Below are 19,649 nucleotides of genomic sequence, written 5' to 3' on the forward strand. Positions count from 1 at the left end.
AGCTCTAATCCTGCCTTTGCCTTCATTTCCACTATTTACTAAAATACTAAAATAAACAAAATATTGTTTTTTTTAAACAAAAACTATTGTTTTTACAATAGTTTTTATTACCATAAAATCACCCCAGAAAAAAACAGAAACATGAATCCAGTGAATGCTCAGACTTAAGACTCTACTGACCAATGAAGAACATGTTTAGCTAATTCAAGCCACATGTCAGTCTTGGTCTTCATGTAACTGTTGGTTTTCTAGCGTTGGTCTCTTTGGTGGATATACTGTGCTATCTTTAACTCTGAAAAGTTTTCTCATGGAAAATTTAATTTTTTTGTTTCCTCTTTTTATGAGAAATTGTATTTTCAAGTTGTGTATGCTGGCAGATGAAAAGAAAGGACAATCTGGAAATTCCAGATTTGAGCCAGATGTCAGTAACAAAACAAGGCCAAGCTAATAATCAAGACTACTTATCAGCACCATTTAGGTGGAGAATCTGGACCGCTTGAGCAAATTAAGATTATGTTCCACCTATTCTTCTGACTTCTGCTTGGTCTGCTTTTACCCAGAATTTCTACTTTGGGCATGTTGAACAGAAGCTGCCACCTACATTTTTTCCAGGGACACATCTGGACATACAATGAAGACAAGAATAAAAACACTAAGTTACTGGTTTACGTGTACCAGAATGAATCGTGTATGTCATTCCCAGGCTACTTTCCAATGTAACACTGTTATTAATTCCTAGAAGTGACTTTGTTTCTTCTATTTTCTTTTTTCATTTGCTGCCAAAGCTCTGATCTATTGAAATATGAAAGGAACAGCATCTAGAGAGCACAGGAGAGCAGGAGGGATGGGAATGGGTACAACCATAAGAAATCGTTGATGAAACCTTGAAGTCTGGGTTTCGAATGACCTTTCTTCTTCCTCCTAGAATAAGGGTATTTGGAGCTTTGCCTCAGAAACAATCGATGAAATGAGCCCAATATTGTCTTCAGTACTGTGTGTCCATCTTTTTAGGTCAGTTGAAGGGACTTCCCTGGAAACCTGAAAATCCATCAGTGTTCTGTCTTCATAGCTGAACAAGGAATTAACTTCGTAAAAATGAACAAACATATACTTAAAATATGATACAGCAGTTCATTGCAGTATTATTAAGAATTCTGTTTTACTGGAAAGGTTCCCAGGAACTTTGTTTTCCCTGGAAGAAGTCTCAAAATTCGAGGAAGTGCTAAAAAGTAATAGAGACAAAACTCATAAATTCACTTTGGCTTCCTCTTACAATGTTCAGAATGGTCATCTGTTAATCTGTGTACATCTATCTTTGTGATTATAGTTTTCTTGTAGTAGAAGCATGACATAAGTGTAAGATATGATCAAAAATACAGGGAATTATAAATTTTAAAATATTTATTGCCTTTACTCCTTTTCCTTTGAATACACTTTTCCCATCATTCTTGCTACTTCCTGAAGCAGATCTGGAAGTCTCCTGTTGTCAGTGTCTTCAGCGGCAGTGACATGGCTGCCTCCATGTCCTGAGCTGATGTAACATGTTTACCTCTTGGGGCTGGGGATTTAGCACAGCGGCATAAGCACCTGCCTTGCAAGCAGGCGGTCGTGAGTTCGATCCCTGGTACCGATAAAAAGGAAAAAGACAAAAAAAAAAAAAAATGTTTACCTCTCATGTCACTTTGCTTTGGGGGAAGAGCCAGAAGTTGCAGTGCCAAATCTTGCAAATGAGGTGAATGAAGACACACTTTAATGATTGACAGAAATTATAAAATGTTTATAAAATATGGTGAATGTTTAAAACATTTGCTGCAGTCAAGAGCACACTGCCACTAATTCCTTTCAAAATACTCTCCCAGTGTGAACACACCTATTTGTTAGCAATGTGTCTTTTCCTGGATTAAGTAAAATTTAAGCATTCTTTGTTATCTTTCGGTCACCCCTTGTACAAATGTACATTTTTAAAGTTCTTATAGAACTTGAATTGATCAAAGTAAATCTTTTCAGAAAACAGAAATTAGTTTTAGTTTTGACACCAAAAGCACAATCAAGCCCTAAATCATGAATTTGTGGTTTGTTTGTTTCTGAGATGGAGTCTCACCATGTTGCTCAGGATGGTCTCAAACTCTTGAGCTCAAGCAATTCTCCAGCCTCAGCCTCCTGAGTGCTGGGGACATAGGGACTCATCAGCACACTTGGCTCATGAGTTTGTGAATTGTTTTGTTACTTAGTTAGCTCTCTATGTGTATAAAACAGTAGTCTTTTACTTCTTTTAATTACTTATTTTTACTATTATATATAAAGTCTATCATCCTAATATTTTATATATTGTAGCAGATCATTTGAGATCCTTTGTCTTTGGCAAAATAAATCAACATTTCATTAAAAAATTCAATTGTAAAATATTATGAGTTCCTAAGTTGTAGCATGAAGATGTAAATATATTTGTGATTGATATGGCCGAAGTGTGTGTTTGTTTACTTTTGTATATATGTGCTTATGTATTTGTGTGGACTGAGAATTGAACCCAAGACTTTTGCACTGAGTTACATCCCCCCAATCCTTAAAAGAAAGGGTCTTGCTAAGTTGCTAAATTGCCCAAGCTGGGCTTGAACTTGCAATTCCCCTGCCTCAGCTTCCCAGAGTACTGGGAATCACAGGCATGCACCACCACGCTCAGGAGCCTTGCAATTTTTACCCATAAGTGCACAGTTGGACACATATAAGTTGTCCCTGCTGCCTAGAGATCTCTAATGGTAAGCCAGGTGGCTTGGCATAGACCCCCAAAGGGCAGATTTCACTGGGAAGCAGACCAAACAGTGAGCCAAACGTGCGTGTCCATGAAGGCCAGAGGAGGGAATGAGACCCATAAATACCACTGCATGTCAGCTGTTTCATTTCTGTGGCTTTGTCTACAGTCTCCACAAATACTTCAAGACAGGTGGCTCAAAATATTGCTATCACTGAGCAAATTTTATCAAAGGGACATCTGAACCAAAGCTCTGTAGTAAGCAACATAATTCACCTCTTCCAAGAAATTATCACAGGGTGTCTTTATTTTTTTGGTCTCTACTTCTTAAAAATTGGTCAAAATACCTAGCCCAGATGCTGGTTGCCTGACCCCTTCTTGGTGTTAGAGAGTGACACAGTCGTGTGTACTTCTCTCCACTTAAATCCTCACCCTCTCTTTTCAGGATAGAGGTCTGCGGGGAGCACCGACGCCCCTCTCTGGCCCCTTAACCCCACCTACCAGATCCCTATTTGTCCTACTTTTCACAAACTCAACAAAATGAATACTTGGAGCAACTTTCCTGGCTTACTCAGATGCAAATTTAGGCTGTACCTGAATTAACTGGGTAATTAAGGTGAATGTGTTTGGGGAGGGGGTTACAGTAGATTGTGCATTATATATATCTACCCCCAACAAAATGGAGATTTCATATAAGAACTATAAATAATTTCCCTTTCACAATAAAATCAAACATCTAAAGTAGCAAAATAATGACATTATTTTAAGGAGTGAAAACAAATTACAGGGCACATTGGTATACAACTGCAGTACATATCACATAGCTGTTGATCTATAGAGTGTATATAACCTAAACATTAAAATGGTCCATGAGCTGCTCACAATGGCTTCATTATTTTATGGCTACAGTTCATATATATGTAAAAACAGAAGAAGCAGCTGTTCCCCGGACAGTGAAATTAAGTTAGAGAAGGGGATTTGCAATACATTAGCTTTTTAAAAAGTCTTTGTACCAGGAAAAAAAAGTATATAATCAAGCATCTGCTCTCAAAATTAATCTTAATAGACCTTAAAAACAACATTTTTAGGCTTTGTGATGTGTTCTTGGCAATGCAAGTGAACTTTTGCACTACAAATATGGCTGTTTAAAATTATAAATGGGCTGTTTTTCTTGCTTTTAAATTGCACGCCACTGTTACATGAGTTGAATAGAATGTCATTTTCAATTGCTCCCAGTCTGGTCTCTAAGATACCTAAAAGATTCATTTTATCAGCAGCATAAAGAAGGTTTCTTCACAGGCGTTTGTGAGGGGTCACTGCCACTTCGCTACGGTTAAGTCGATCTCCTCTGATTCCCTCCACGGCTCAGCCTCGCTTTCCTGTTGTGTGACCTTGGCGGGTCACGTGGTACGTCCACCCACATCCTGATGTGACGCTGTATGGGTCTATACTGTGACAATAAAATACAGTAATTGATAGAGTAGACATTTTGTAAAGAAACAAGTTGATTGAGAAAGGGTTTCTTTGAAAGGGACTAAGGATAACGAGATAATTTGTAAATAAACCACACTGCTTCTCCTTACACCACCCCTGACTCCAAAGCTGGGAGCAGAGAAGCGCCTGTGGTCTGTGAGCTGACACTGTGGTTTCTTAGGACTTCTGGGGCGCACAGCAAGGGAGAGAGCCCCATGGAGCGCCATCTCCTTCAAGATCGAGGGCAGCAGCTCCTGGTTCAGAGGTGCCCCCAGCGAGGTCTGCCTACTGGGGAGTTTACACTGCAAAGTCTCACTTCAAAGTCTCTGGATAAACCTAACTCACATTGTGAAGGATGGGAACTCGACCCTCACCCGGCATCCCCTCTCCTCAGAACCCCACTTTCCCACAGGCCTGTAGCCTCGGTTGCATTAGAAGGAGCAGGCCACTCAGTGGGCACCTGGGGCTCCAGGCCCTGATGCCCCGTACCCCTGCCCATTCAGGCCAGTGCATTCCCTGCTCTAGGACGTCTACTTTTCAACAAAAACCAAAAACCACACTGACAGGCGGTGCCCTCACCAGCTCGATCACTGAATGGAGAGCCAGGACTTTGATACAGGTATCCTGTTACTAGGTCCAGTGGGTATTTAGGAAAAGTGAATTAAAGCAAGAAGCCACTTTCTAAAAGAAAGACACCAACTCACCACGAATTCAGCATCAAGGGTGGGATGCACTGAACGCTGAGATGCCAGTGTCAAAGCCCAAGAGGTCTTATTCACCCAGAGGATGGGACGTGTCCAGAGTTAGCTGTGAGGGCATTAAAAAGACAGAGTGACAAGATTATTCTGCCCCAGGACCTCAGTCACATGTATCTAACCGGAGGCCCACGCACAACGGTATGTATATGTCCAGGGAATCCATACTTCTGACCTATGGCTAGTGGTTTTTTTAAAAATCTTAAATGTAGCATAAAGAATTTCTTGGAAGAAGGCTTCAAACCTCAAGCAGACAGGTGCTTGAGTTATAACTTTGCCCTTGACTGATAATTTATTGCTGAATTTAATCTGCCTTTCTGATTTCTTATTTTATTTCGTGCTAGAGGTGTTACAGTACCTTTCTAGTCATATTGCTGTCATTAATCTCAGGTGTTGTAGGGGCTGGGGGAGAAAAAACCCAAGTTATATCATGTGCAGGTGTAAATTCTCTATGATGAATGTGATCATTATGTATATCTAAAATGTACCAGTAATATCTAATGAAAAAGTTGAAAAGAAAAATAAATAAATTAAAAATAGTTAATCTCAGCACATAAGACAGAATGTTGTCCCCAAACTTGCCCACACATTAAGATCACCTAAGGAGATTAAAAAACTACCCATACCTGTGACCCCAGCCCACACCCATCCCCACAGCGAGCGTTGCTGCAAGGTGGCCCGGGCGTGGGAGTGTTTAGCAGAGTCCTAGGTGCTTCTAATTCTCAGACACGTTTGAGAACCGCGGGCTAGAGCTTGTCATCACCAGACATTTAGTATCTACTGAGCCAATGAACAGTCGGTGCCTCCATTTACCTGACTTCCCACAGCCTGTGGCTCTGGCCCTTCCTGGACATTCCTTTTCCTCTGCTTTTTTACCAGAAGCCTTGGCGTCAGGCTGAGATTCCCGGCTGTGTGGCGCCAGGTTCATGTGCAGAAGGAGAAGAGGAAGCCCTGGGGTGGTGCGCTGTGATACCCTACAGGAGAGGACAGGAGAAAGGCAAAGGCAGGCTCCTCTGCGGGGCGGCCCTGAGATCCAGTTCAGGAAATGTCCAATCGATTTGATTTCAATTCCCTGTTCAGTCCCACACCTGAATGCTAACTGAAAAAGTAACCTTGGAAACCAGGGCTTGGCATTACTCTCTCACTGGGCAATAGGGGAATGAGCCAGGATGCGTGCACGGCCGCCCCAAGGCGAGGCAGAGTTCCAGGGCCCGAGTGCCCTTTTCATCATTGCTGCTGCTATTCCTGCTGTTGTCATTTTACTTTTATTTTCAACTTGTTTTGCAGTAACCCTTTTGCCTGTTGTCCTGGATCAGCTATCTGAGTGTATCAAAGTTTCAAAAAGCTGAGCATGTGGCATTTTCTGTTATGGGTCCCCTTCTTGGAGAAAGGTTCTGAATTCTGAGAGCGCAGGAACCATGGAAATAGGATTTAGAAGCCGGATAGTCTCCCTTTCCAATGGAGAGCTTCAGTGTGCCGGATACTGGGGAAGGGCTGCAACCCTTCATCGACTACATGAATTACGATGTGCTCAGGGGTGCAAGTGAGGCTTGGTGGCTCGCAGTGTCTGGACCTGAGGACTTCAGTGTTGCTTGATCCACAGAGCTCGTGTAACACGCTCTTTACAGTACAGAGCAAACGCTCAAGCTGCACCCGAGTGACATAATGGAAAACATGTCAGATCCTGGAGGGAACATTAGTCTGTCTCAAGAACTGTGAAACCCTTTTCTACTTGACCCTGGATAAAGTCAGGCTGATCCTTAGAAATCCAAAACCATTGCAAATCATGAGCTTCAAAAGATGAGTCTCCCACCCCACTGAGAATTTAAGGCTGGACATTTTGAATAAGAGAAGAATCATTTATTTTCAGGATGTTTACATTGAGTAGGAATTAATTACCTTAAAAATGGCTTATTTTTAAAACCTGTGTTTTAAAACGTCCTGATTTTGATACTTTATAAGGACTATATATGAGCTTTTGAAAATGGATAAGTTTATAATATTTTGTGCTAATGGACTATTTGACCTTTTGTATTTGACATCTAAAATATATAAGCCTAAACTATGTGTCTCACTTTTATCTTACTGCCTACTCTCACCTGTTACTTTCCTGACTTCTAAAAAATTGAATTGGCTTGTAAACCTCTATCATAGAGTCTGACATGGTGGGCACATGCCTGTAATCCCAGCACTTGAGGGACTGAGGCAGGAGGAGTGCTGTGAGTTCGAGGCCAGCCTGGACTACCAAGTGAGTTGAAGACCAGCCTGAACTGCGTAGCGAAAAGGACAAATCTCTGAACAAATCTTTATCATAGTAGTACAGTACTTCAGGGTTTAAAAGTAAACTAGAAGAAGGCATAACGTTGCAGGCCTGTAATCCCAGCCTTCTAGGAGGCTGAGGCAGGAGGATTGCAAGTTCAAGCACAGCCTGGTCAATTTGGCCACTTAGCAACACCCTGTCTCAAAATTTTAAAAATTTTAAAAGACTGGGACTGTAGCTCAGTGCCACCAAAAGGTGCTCATGTTTGAAGTTTGGTGTATAGGTATGTATGTTTCTCTCCTAGTTTTAAGCTCTTTGAGAACATCCTGTGTAAAGTCCTTTGCACACATGAAAACAAATCCCGCCGCTTGCCTGTCTCCTTTGACTGCCACTTAAATTTGTGGGATCTTCATACCAGATAAAGGTTGCACTTCACATAGTAGTTCATAACAAAGGTTGTACTCCACCTCCTAAGTACATGGTCTTTGCTTAGAAGTCAGCTGGAGGCCTGCATGTTTGGAAAATGGGTTCCAGAGAACTTCTGTATCTCCCTCGTAGCTGCTCAAAAAGGTCCAAAACCCTCTGGTACCCACTGACTGCTTCATAGCTCTAGCTAGCTCTCTCTCTCCTTGAGGGTCGTGGTGTGCAGTGTCTCTCTAATGTGTATCTCACCCCTTGATTGGCTTTCTTCGTATGTTTCCAGGTTGGCCAAGGCATGCTGAGCCCTGGACACAAACTTGTGAATACGGCTCTGTTTGCCTATGAGCTGCCAGGGGCCTCGTGGGTGTGCAGATTCTGCCAACTGTGCTCCCTCCTTGACCCAGGTCCTCTGCCCCCAAGTAGGGGGTGCCCTGTGGGAATCTGGGATGCCAGGCCCTCAGAGCCACAGCCCCTGAGACACGGGCACAATCCCAGCCAGGGCCGGGGTCCTGGTGCAGCTCCCCATCCTCTGTCTTCCGCAGGGTCCTGTAGCATCCCCGGCATCTGCATTCTCGGTCCTCTCCGCTGGGCCTGGCCTCCCACCACCCCCTCCACCGCCACCTCCTCCGGGGCCGCCTCCACTTTTTGAGAATGAAGGCACAAAAGAAGCGTCCTCTCCTTCCCGCTCAGCTTTATTTGCGCAGCTGAACCAGGGAGAAGCCATCACAAAAGGTGAGTGCTCAAGGCCTGGCCTCGCCTCCGGCCCTGGCACACAGATCTCCCAGGGCTCCTCCCCTGTCCCCGAAGCACAAAAGGGAGGTGCAGCTGGGAACACAGGCGCCTGCCTGCGTGCTCTCCTGGTCCAGATGTGGAATAGATCCAGATGTCCAGGCACCTGGTTCTTTATCACATACTCCACTACATCACCGTTTCAGCACCCGGTGCGTCAGCATCATCCTCTAAAGCCAAAGCATCCAGAGCAAGTGGAGTAAGTCAGACGTGGCGCTGCACACCTACAGTCCCAGCACTCTGGGAGACCGAGGCAGGAGGATTACAAGTTTGAGCTCCGCCTGGGCTCTTTTGAGAACATCCTTTTTAAAGTATTTTATTTTGAGACAGGCTCTTACAAAGTGGCTAAGTGGACCAGGCTACACTTGAACCTGCAATCCTCCTGCCTCAGCCTCCTAGGGTGCTGGGATTATAGGCCATCACCCCTGTGTCTGCCTCTATTTTACTTTTAATAAAAAGCCTGAGAAGATATGTCAGTGTGAAGGTCCTGAGTTCAGTCCCCCCAATACAAAGCAGAAAGACCCACTGAGAGGCTGAGGCAGGAAGATTGCTGCAAGTTCAAGGCCAGCCCGGGCTACAAACTGAGTTTAAGGCAAGCCTAAAGTGCTTTTTAAGACAGTGAAACCTTGTCTCAAAAAAAAGAAAAATAAGAAAGAAAGAGAGAGAGAGAGAAAGGTTTGAAGTAAAAATGGTAAACCACTAGCACCTTTGTCCTGAAACAGTGTATTAGCTTGTTGAAGAATTACATCTTTGAGCTAGCTTTGTCTCTCTGGTGAATGCCTCATTTCAAATTTTTAAAAAATATCTAAATAGTCATGTTGCCAGAAACTATATACAAATATTTTCTGCATTACATGGAGGAGTCCTTCTGCACTGGGCTGGGAGCTAGAATTTTAACTTTATCATTGGCTCAAACTTCAGTGCCTTGCCTGAAACTCATTTGCAAAGTAAAATAATTGACTGACCCTTTATCCCTAAAGTCAGTTCCGTCCTCTGATAGTCCCTGGAATTTCCTCAACATTTAGGCCGTGACTAATGATGTAGCCAACAGAGAAGAAACAAAGTCTTTTTTTTTGGCTAAGGTGACTTGAGGGTTTGTGGGGTTATTTTTTTACAGAATTGTTATAATCCTGTGTCCTTAAAGACAGGATTTCTCAAGTTAAAAATAGACAGTGCTTCTGTTGATCTGAGCGTACACAGGGTTCAGACTACATCTTCACCCCGAGCGCTAGATTATCCCGCCAATAGCGTGACCCACAGTTCTTGCATGTCTTACACCACGGACCTTTCACTTCCCATCAAATGTAAAGAAATGTGTCTGCCTGTGACCCTCACAGGGCTTCGGCACGTCACAGATGACCAGAAGACTTATAAGAACCCCAGCCTGCGAGCACAAGGACAAACTCGGTCTCCAACCAAGAGCCACACTCCAAGCCCCACGTCGCCCAAGGCTCACTCTCCACAGACACATGCTCCCGTGCTCGCATTGGAGGGGAAGAAGTGGAGAGTGGTGAGTGGAGCCCTTTGACACTGACTCTGTTTTATTTTGTTCCGGTATCAGGGATTAAATTTAGGGCCCTCGCACTGTGCTGTATCTCTAAGCATTTTTATTTTATTTCAAGACAGTCTCAGCAAGTTAGCTCAAGCTGGGCATCAACTTGTGGGATTCCAGGCACTGACCACCATGCACAGAGCCTTTCCTGGACCTTGCCGTGGTTGGAGAAGTTTATATTTATAATCCTATGGAAAAGTTATTGGAATCCAATAAATTAATCCCAACCCACCACGTCCAATGCAACCATGGCGAGAATAAAAGACACTAAGACATATTTATAGTTATGGGGAACCAAGGGGCCCTAAGTGCGACCAGGGTGAAGGTTCATCGCACAAAAGGCCATCACCCAGGTCCTAACCTGGACTATATTACTTTGTGAAGAATGGAGTGGCTAGAGAATGAGCGCCTGTGAGGATGGCAGGAGTTACCTGAGTACTGGGAGCTGAGCTCTGTCGGAGACCTGAAAGCACCTCGGCAATATGCAGAGAGGAGAATATACAGAAAGATCAATCTGTGTAACACAGCGGAGGTAGCATTTAATGTTTAGGGGGTGATGCTTCAGCTCTGATGTGCAAACTTTTCTGCTCTGGGAAGTCACAGCCTCTCATCTCAAGGCTCAACCCAGTTAACAGCCCCGAAGTTGTGGATCTTCACCCCACCTGGCTCAGCCATGTTTTGGGGAGTCATGGGGCAGGGAAACAACGACTGTCACCTGCCTTCAAACATTACACATCAGTACCTCAGCCAGCCCTATTTATGTTGGGTACAGCCAGTTGAAGAGAAAAAGAAATGAGGTAGCCAACTCTGTACTTATCAGGACACAGAGATGGTGCCGGGTTTAGTCCAAATGGAGATGACTGCTCTTTGGTCAAGGAGAGTCATCCAGGGGGCCCTCTGCACCGCCATGCCTGGCTGTGACAAATGGACCAGCCATGAAAGCCATTTAGCAAGACCTTAAGGATTTCTAAGTGGCATAACAAGAGGCAGAAAGCGCTAGCTGGTATAAGAACTGAGGCATTTCTAGGTGCTTCCAATATTTTTTTCTTCATTGGTTCTTACTCTTCAAACATTTTTAAGCTAGTCATTTAGATTATGGTAAAAGACACATAACATAAAATTTACCCTAAGCCAATTTTTAAGTACGTATTTTGGTAATATTAAGGACCTTCACAGTGTTATGCTACCACCTCGCAGAACTAAAACTCTGTACCCATCAAACAATTGCTGTCCTTTTCCTTTCCTACCCCTAAGAAAGTAACATTGTGCTGTCTCTCTCTAAGAAGCAACATCATCATAAAATTTAAGCAAGAGGCCACAGAAACCATGAGCACGGGGACCCGGGGAATCTGGACCCCATTCCAATCTGCTGGAGGCTGTTTGCTTGATTGCACTGAAGGAGGCCCTGACATAATCATGCACAGCCCCTGCCCCCCGCCACCTTCAGGGCTAATTCAAATCACACAAGACACTCTGAATGTCAGTGCAAGCAGTGTCCCCTGTCTACCCAGAAAGCCTCCCTAAAGATTGCAAACTAATGTCCCTGGAAAAGGTGGCACAGCTTGGAAAGACAAGCTTGGACTACCTGGGACCCATTGTCGGCCTCTTTGCGCATATCCCAAGAGTGGGCTTAGCATCAGTGCTCCAGCCCCACCCTCTGGCCAGGGTGCCCACAACACCTGACAGTTTGCAAATTGACCCCAAGCCCCATCCAGACAGTGTCTCATCCATTCTCTGTGCACTGTGACGAGACCTGGGGAAGGAGCTGTGGTCACGCTGAGCCGCACAGCTGCTCCAGAATGCAGAGGACTCTGTTTGCCTGTATCCCCTTCTTCCTAATATTTGTGTCTCTTTTCATTTCAGGAGTACCAAGAGGACAGGAATGACCTTGTAATTTCAGAGACTGAACTGAAACAAGTGGCTTATATTTTCAAATGTGACCGATCTACTCTCCAGATAAAAGGGAAAATAAATTCCATCACAATTGGTAGGATACACTGATGGCTTTATAGTGTCTAGGATGAGTTGCTTGGTATAAACATGTATAAATATTTAGCAGCAACTTGTCTTTCCCCCTAGATAACTGTAAGAAGTTTGGCCTTGTATTTGACAATGTGGTGGGCATTGTGGAAGTGATCAACTCCAGGGACATTCAAATTCAGGTAAGTGCCCTTTCCCGCCATTCTCTGCCCAAGTGAAGGCTGTCATGGATGGTCCACTCTCTGTGAAAGCGGGCCCTTTCTCCTCCATAGCCACCTAAAACCTCCTGGTCATGTTCTTTCCAAGCATGGCTGTGTCATCACCTGTTCTCTGAAATTCGGTCTTCTTCTTCCATCTCTTACAACACATGCTATCTTGTGCTGAAATTACTGATTTACTGTCTCTGTTTCAAGGACAGATAACTAATCTTTATTGCTCCAAGGACTTGCACACAGTAGGCATACAATAAGTGTTTGATGAGTACATGATTGGAATGAATTAACTACTGTATCCATAAAAACACTAAGAAATCATCCTAGTATAATACCATCATCATGTAGACCAGGGATTTAGCTCAGTGGCACAGTACCTGCCTGGCAAGCATGAGGTCCTAAGTTTGATTTCAGGTACTCTCCCCACACAAAAAAGAAAAACCATCATCTCAAAGAAAATATGTCCCCACTGGAAAAATTTGTTCTAGGAAAGGAGTAAGAAAAAGTTTTCTACAGAATCAATGAGATAATCAGAAAAGCAACCTAGAAATAGAACTAGAACTGAATTTGCTAAGACAGAAAAAAAAATCTGTGCTCTTTTAGCAAGTTCAATTTAGATAAATGAGATTTTAGGGGGCCAGGGATTTAGCTCAGCAGCACAAGCGCCTGCCTGGCAGGTGTGAGGTCGTGAAACAAAAGTAAAAATGGTACCAAAAAAGAAACAAAAGTAAAAATAAATGAGATTTTATAATCCACCACAATCTGAAAGACTTGTCTTCAGCCAAACTGTAACTTCTGTCTTTGGTTACCTCTTTTCATAATGTTAAATACCTTTTACTACTTGATATTTCATAATGTTTGTTAAAATTAGATTTTAGTTATATATCTTTCCGTTTACTGGGCTTCTCACCACTGAAACTTTTAATTACAGTCTGAATGAATGTATGTGTTACATTTCACTGATTATCATTTAAGATATTGCTGATACATGTGTCCAATGAATGGAAATGCTCCTGGCCGGGCATCATGAGACCTAGACAGGGATGCCCTTTCTATATCTAAGCTATCAAAGAGCCAGAGAAGATGTACTACATTCTATAATCAAACTAAGATTTAGTTTTTCAACTGAATTAAAAGTACTGGAAACTTAAAATTAATTTCATTGAAGTCAGAAGAATTTCTTCTGTCATTATTTCTGTTCCATACTGTGTCAAAGATTCTAACCTATGCAATAAGATAAGAAAAACCAAGTGGTACTTTGGTTCATGAGTGCTTTTGTTTGGGAATGATTTGGTTCACAAACAGAAGCATTTGGAAAAATTTTGTTTTTGTTTACAAACTGTATATCAAATGCCGAACACAACCATAGCCATCTTTTCCATAATCATGGAACAAAGTAAGTTCGTGAACACAGGCACCACTGTAATGGAGAACCACAAAATCAGACAAGGAAGAGACAAAAATGTCCTTATTTAATTAAAAAAAAGCCTTTCTATAAACTCAAGAGAGTCAACAAGCTATTAACATTAAAGAAACATACAACAAGATGGTTAGATGTAATATAAAACAGAAAAATTAAGAGCATTTCTTTACACCAAAAATATGTATTAGAAAATGCAGCACAAAATGATTTGAAATATCAACAAAACTGTAGGAGACCTAGAAAAAAATTAACAATAGCAATGGATAATAGGAAAAATCACAGCCACCTGGGGGCAACAGCAACGGCAGGAGTCCCCAAATCAGGCACCCTGAGGCAGGAGTTAAAACAAAAGCCTGCCACCCAAGGGTAAATGAAAAGAAACTTGCTGTACCAAATTCCAGGGTCTAAGGGGTTTGTGAGGGGAGCAGAACAGAGCGGGTACTCTCCCACTATGTCCTCAAGCACTAGAAAGACCCGAGATGGTCTGAGGTCCTGCCCACCGCCTACTGCCCACCATCCAGTGCTGGCAGATGAGGCCTTCCACCATCTCTTCCCAAGCAAATTGAGGTAATCGATCTTGGGTGGGCTACAGAGGCCTGCCTACAGCTGGCCACACCCAGAGCAGGACTTGCAGCCAGGAGAGAGCAGCTTTACTTAGTGGTCCACAGGGCAAAAATGCTTGGCCACTCACAATCAGGCCATGACTACCGTGTAAGGACAGCTGTTTGGACGCTTTAGGCTAATGCTAAAATGACTGCGTGAAGGTTGTTTTTATTTCCTTGTTTATATTGTTCTGTTTTTTTCTTGATGCATGTGTGTGTGTGTGCGCGTGTGTACACGCATGCACGCATGTGTGTGGGGGGGTGTTTTCTGTTTCTTCTTTCTTAGTATTTTTTATTTTACTGTATTTTTTAAGGTTTTCCCCTTTGTCCCACAAAACTTACCTAAAGGATGTTAACAAGTTCTGATACTCTCAAAGCATCTCTCAGTCTTAACTACACTTCCATCCCTCTGCATTCTCACCACAAACATTCTCTCAAACGCCCTCAACACTAACCCTGTATTCCAGCTATAAAATGTATTCTAACAGAGCCCACCTTCTGTTTTTTACCTATGGACATTTCTCTTACCTCTCTCTCTCCTCCCCTTTCCTTTCCCCCTACCTCTTTCCTTCCTCCTACCCTCCACACTGGAAACCAAGTATCAGCAGCAGTATAGTCTGTCAAGGTCACTGATAAAAGGGTGAAATTACAAAATAAATGTGAATGGTCATGACTGAGGTCTGATTGGAAGTGCTGATGGGGTATAATGTGTAGGGATTCTCTTCTTACAACACAGTGACTGTCCAACTCAGTTAAACTGAGTAGATTGAAGTGGTAGACAATAATTCTTGATGAATAAATTCAAGATCACCTCACTAGAAAGCAGAGCCTAACTAGAGAGATCTTCATACCGATAATAGAATATTATCATTCCATTGGACCTTAACTTTCAGCACATGCATTCATTGATATGCACATGTGCACACACAGAAAAACATAAAAAAACAAGGCAACAAAATGCATCCAAAAATTCCCAGCTCCTGACCAGGTAGATCCAAAGGGCGCCAATGTAGAAAAAAAACCAACTACCAATTGGTTTAATGATCAAAGAAGAAGCAAAGAAACTTAAGGACTTCAAATGTAACATAATGAAACAGTGTAATTAATAAACAAATTGATCAATGTGTTTAGATTTTTTTTTAATTTTATTTAAGGAGAAAAGAAAAAGCAGGGAAAGGGTACAAGTTATACAGATTTACAGAAAAAAAATGAACAGTAGGAAATCACTAGTTAATGGATTACATATTGTCATCTTAGAAATAATTGTTCAAGTCACAAAATTAAAGCTTGTAAAGTGGACATTCCATCAATGATACTGCAAACAGTTCTGTTCATTGATCCAATAAAACTCTATGATATCATTTTCTATCTTATACACTTAAATATACATGCAGTTATATAGTTTGGAGCACTTTCTTTTCCTCTCTTTTGTACCATGACTATTACACATTTTGGGTTTCATTGCTCCCACGGTTCTTATTACTTTTTTGGAAGAGAGTAAAACCAAATGTGACATAACAGAACAGAATCAGTCAAGTCAAAAGGGTGGACATAATAGATAATGTAAAAACATAATACAAGGTGATCAACAATGGTTACCATAATGCCTCCCGCTATCTCTAATAGAATTGCCTATATCGTTAGTTATAATACAATTGAACAAAACAGTAAAGAATAAAACCGACAAAACCAAAACATTGGAGACATTGTAGGTCTTCAAAAGTAGATAAAAGTCAACGAGAATGGGCATCATAATGAATCTTATTATCTTCACAGCTGATGCCTAAACTTTCGAACCTGATACTATCCAGCAAAACAGAATAGGGGAACATCGGTTAAAAACCAGATGGTGAGAGTAATACAGGGCTTTAAATCAAGGTAATGAAAGTCAAAGTGGGTTACTATAATATATCCTGCTATTTTTTTTCCTTTAATTAAAAGGATAAAGATAAAAAAGTAAATAATGGAGTGGAGATTGAGATAAAAGAGGGCATAACAACAAAACAGCGCAGATCAAAACATAACCATTTAAGCAGAATAGTGTTTCACCACCAGATAATCCTAACCTAAAAGTAGTTACCATATTGTCTCTTTCTTTGAAATCTTTGAGTACAACTTCGTATACTGTAGCATTAAGTATATCAAAACAATGTAAAACCATTCAAGAGAATGACAGCATTACAGAGTATTTAGAATCGACTAACAGAAAATGAACAGTGGTTTCTGTATAATCTCCTTGTCTTTAAAAGGTTTTTGCTTATACTATCATACATAATAAAATCCAATAAGATACAGCCTATTTAGACCATTGGAGACAGAAGGACAAAAGCTAGATGAGACTTCAAAACAAGATGATACTAAATCAGTATTACCTATTAAGATGTCATTTTCTCCAAAATAGCTGTTCCTATCATCCAATCTTCTCTGCCTCATTTCTGTTGAGCTCTTTTTCTGTCAGTAGCTGTCAGTTTGTCTTCTTCATTTTGTTCTCTGCTCTATTCGTTGTGGCCTCTCTGCCATTATTTCTGGATTCTTTGTATTTTTCTTTTTTTAGAATATCCTGCAATACTCTCTGTAGAGTTGAATTGGTGGTTGCAAATTCCCCCAGTTCCTCTTTATCCTGGAAGCACCTTGTTTTTCCATCAATTTCCAGGGACAGTTGTGCAGGATATCTCAATCTTGGCTGGAGATTATTATCTTTCAAAGCTTGAATTATTTCCCCCCACTCTCTTCGTGATTTGATGGTTTGTGCAGAGAAATCTGCTGTAATTCTGATGGGTGTTCCCTTGTAAGTGGTCTGTTTCTTGTCTCTTACAGCTTTTAATATTCTGTTCTTGTATTGAATTTCTGGAATTTTTATTATTATATGCCTGGGTGTTGCTCTGTTTGGGTTGTAGGTAGCTGGGGTCCTGTATGCCTCACACATCTGAGTATCTTTACCTTTTGCTAAATTAGGAAAATTCTCCTGGATTATTTCTGTGAGTAGCTTTTGTAGTTCACTTGTTTGTGTCCCTACTTCTTCTTTTATGTTCTTAATCCTTAAGTTATGGATCCTCTTATCATCTTCTTGTCTTTGTATTATTGCTGTTTGTTTCTTTGTTATTTTTAAGAAGTTTTTCATTTCATTCTCCCATATTACAAGTCTGCCCTCCAGTTCAGATAGTCTGTCCTTAGTTTCTTTCAAGCTGTTATGCCAGTCTTCTATAGACTTCTTAGTATCTTGGTAGTTCCTGTGAACCTGCTTCATGTATTCTATGCTTTCTCTGTTTTCTCCATCAAACAATTCTCCCCTTTTTTTCTGTTCTTCCATTCCACCACGTGTTTTTTCTTGGGTGGTACTTAGCATTTCTCTAACTATTCTGCATACTTCTAGCTTCAGGTTGTTGATAACTTCATTCCTGAATTGGTCTATGAGGCTCTCTATATGGTGCCTTATGTGTAATGGTGCGGTGTCTGCTATTGCCTGTTTCTCAGAATTGGGGGCCCAGGAGCCTTTCTTGTTGCTGCCTCTTCCCATGCTGCCTCTTCTCTGTTCCTTATATATGCAAGCTTATATAAGAGGCCCAGCTTCTCTCCCAGTCAGCCACAGCCTGATCGAATTGCGCCAGTTAGGTGTTCCCGCTCACCGCTGCGCACCAGGGAGTTACGGACCAGGCAGCCTACGCGTCTCCCCTCCCGGCCACCGTCAGGCTCTGGGATCTGGGTTGGGACAGCCTTCCAGGTCCGCCAGCAGTGTCATGCAGGCCAGGCACTTTTCACCAAGCCCGCCCAAGAGGGGGATGTGTGGCTGGAGTCACCACCGCGCCCTGCTCCCGCAGGACTGCTCGGGCCCAGAAAGTCCTCCGCTGGAGTCAAACTGTGGTAGAGTGTCAGTTTCTCTCACTCACCTCACCACAAGTCAGTGCACGCCTCCCTGCCGTTCACAGATTGCCGTTCTCAGAGCTTCTGCACGTCTCTCTCCTTGCCAAGCCACTGTAGAGGCAGCCAGCCGCCGTGCGGCGGGAAACCCAAATCGCAGCTTACAATGGCGCGGGGTCCAGCCTCCACACCGAGGCTTTTCTGTTCCTGTTTTAGCACCAGGAATGCATTCCAAGTTGGTTTCTCTCAGCCCAGTTCGTTCCTGAGTCAGCAGAGCATATCTCCACCTGCTTATGTCTCCTTAGTCCGCACCATTCCTGGCTTCTGAGCCGAGTCTTTCAGAGAGCCTCCGGTAGTTGCTGTTATCTGTCCGCCATGTTCTCCCGGAAGCCGATCAATGTGTTTAAAGAAGAATAAAACATTAGAAGAGCTAAATTTTGTCATTCATGTTTGTAAATAGAATCCATGAAAAGGTGCCAAGCAGAAATTCCAGGAATAAAGAATTCAATTGAATATTTGAGCTGCAAAAGTAATCAGTGTGAGGAGCAAGTATCAGATCTAGAAGCCAAAACTGACACAAAAGACTGAATACCTAGAGTGTTATAGCTTGTATCTACATGCCCTAACGCCTCATAGGTAGAGCTTTAAGGAGTTACTAGATCATAGGTCTGTAATATTGGATCACTCTTCTGACTGGTTTAGCATAGCTCTGGATGTGGATGATGGACTGACTGGAGAGGAAAGACCTAGCCGGCATGGAGGTGGCACCAAGCAATAGACTCGTATCACAGGTGGAGTGAAAGGCAAAAGAAGGAAGTGTCACTGCTTCACGCCTGCTGTGCATGAAGAGTTTCTCTTCTGCCACACCCTTCTGCTAGGCCATCCCGCCTTGGATGGAATGAAACCTCCAGAAACTGTAAGCTAAAATGAACCTTTCTTCATTTAATTTGTGGGTGTTGAGTATTTTATTCCATAAATGAGAAAGCAACTAAGACATAGAGATAGCTTAGAAATAATGATAGAGCAAGGATAACTGACCCAATGGTTATAAGATTACACAAAGAAGACTTATTGAAGTTATAGAAAAATCAGAGGACCACACCATACAATAAAAAAAATCTGTATATAGAAATCACAGCAGAAAACTTTCCAAATATGGGGAAAGAATTCAACATATAGGAAAGCGAGGCATACAGGACCCCAAATGCTTCTAATGAGAAAAGAACTCCCCACAATACATCATAGTGAAAACTTCAGAAGCCCAATACAAAGACAGAATCTTAAAAGCTCTTAAAGAAAAGGTAAAAACTCATAAAGGTAAATCTAGTAGGATTATGGCAGACTTCTTAACACAAAGTTTAAAGGCCAGGAGAGCTTTAAGTGAATTATTTCAAGCTCTGAAAGAAAACAACTTTCAACTCATACTAGTATCTCCAGAAAATTCATGGACAAATAACATTCCATAACAAAGAATATCTTATCTTCATTTCTACCAAACCAGCACTCCAAAATACTCGCCAGGATATGGATAATGAAGTCAAGATGCCAAAAAGTCTGATAGAACGAATACATCAAG

The 19,649-nt window shown here is 42.1% G+C and overlaps 1 protein-coding gene across 2 annotated transcripts in view; it reads left to right on the forward strand.

The window, feature by feature from the left end:
* The window catches only part of Cap2 (cyclase associated actin cytoskeleton regulatory protein 2), a 148,027-nt gene that overhangs the window by 115,633 nt on the left and 12,745 nt on the right, over nt 1-19,649 (forward strand). For both annotated transcript variants that reach the window (XM_063259925.1, XM_063259926.1), the window contains 4 exons: nt 8,200-8,389; nt 9,784-9,956; nt 11,862-11,985; nt 12,078-12,160. In XM_063259925.1, the coding sequence (XP_063115995.1) occupies nt 8,200-8,389; nt 9,784-9,956; nt 11,862-11,985; nt 12,078-12,160 (570 nt within the window). The remainder of the gene's footprint in view (nt 1-8,199; nt 8,390-9,783; nt 9,957-11,861; nt 11,986-12,077; nt 12,161-19,649) is intronic.

Source organism: Cavia porcellus, unplaced genomic scaffold (genome assembly GCF_034190915.1).
Source record: "Cavia porcellus strain 051 isolate PalLab524CR breed Dunkin Hartley unplaced genomic scaffold, mCavPor4.1 scaffold_13, whole genome shotgun sequence".
Classification (NCBI taxonomy): Eukaryota; Metazoa; Chordata; class Mammalia; order Rodentia; family Caviidae; genus Cavia; species Cavia porcellus.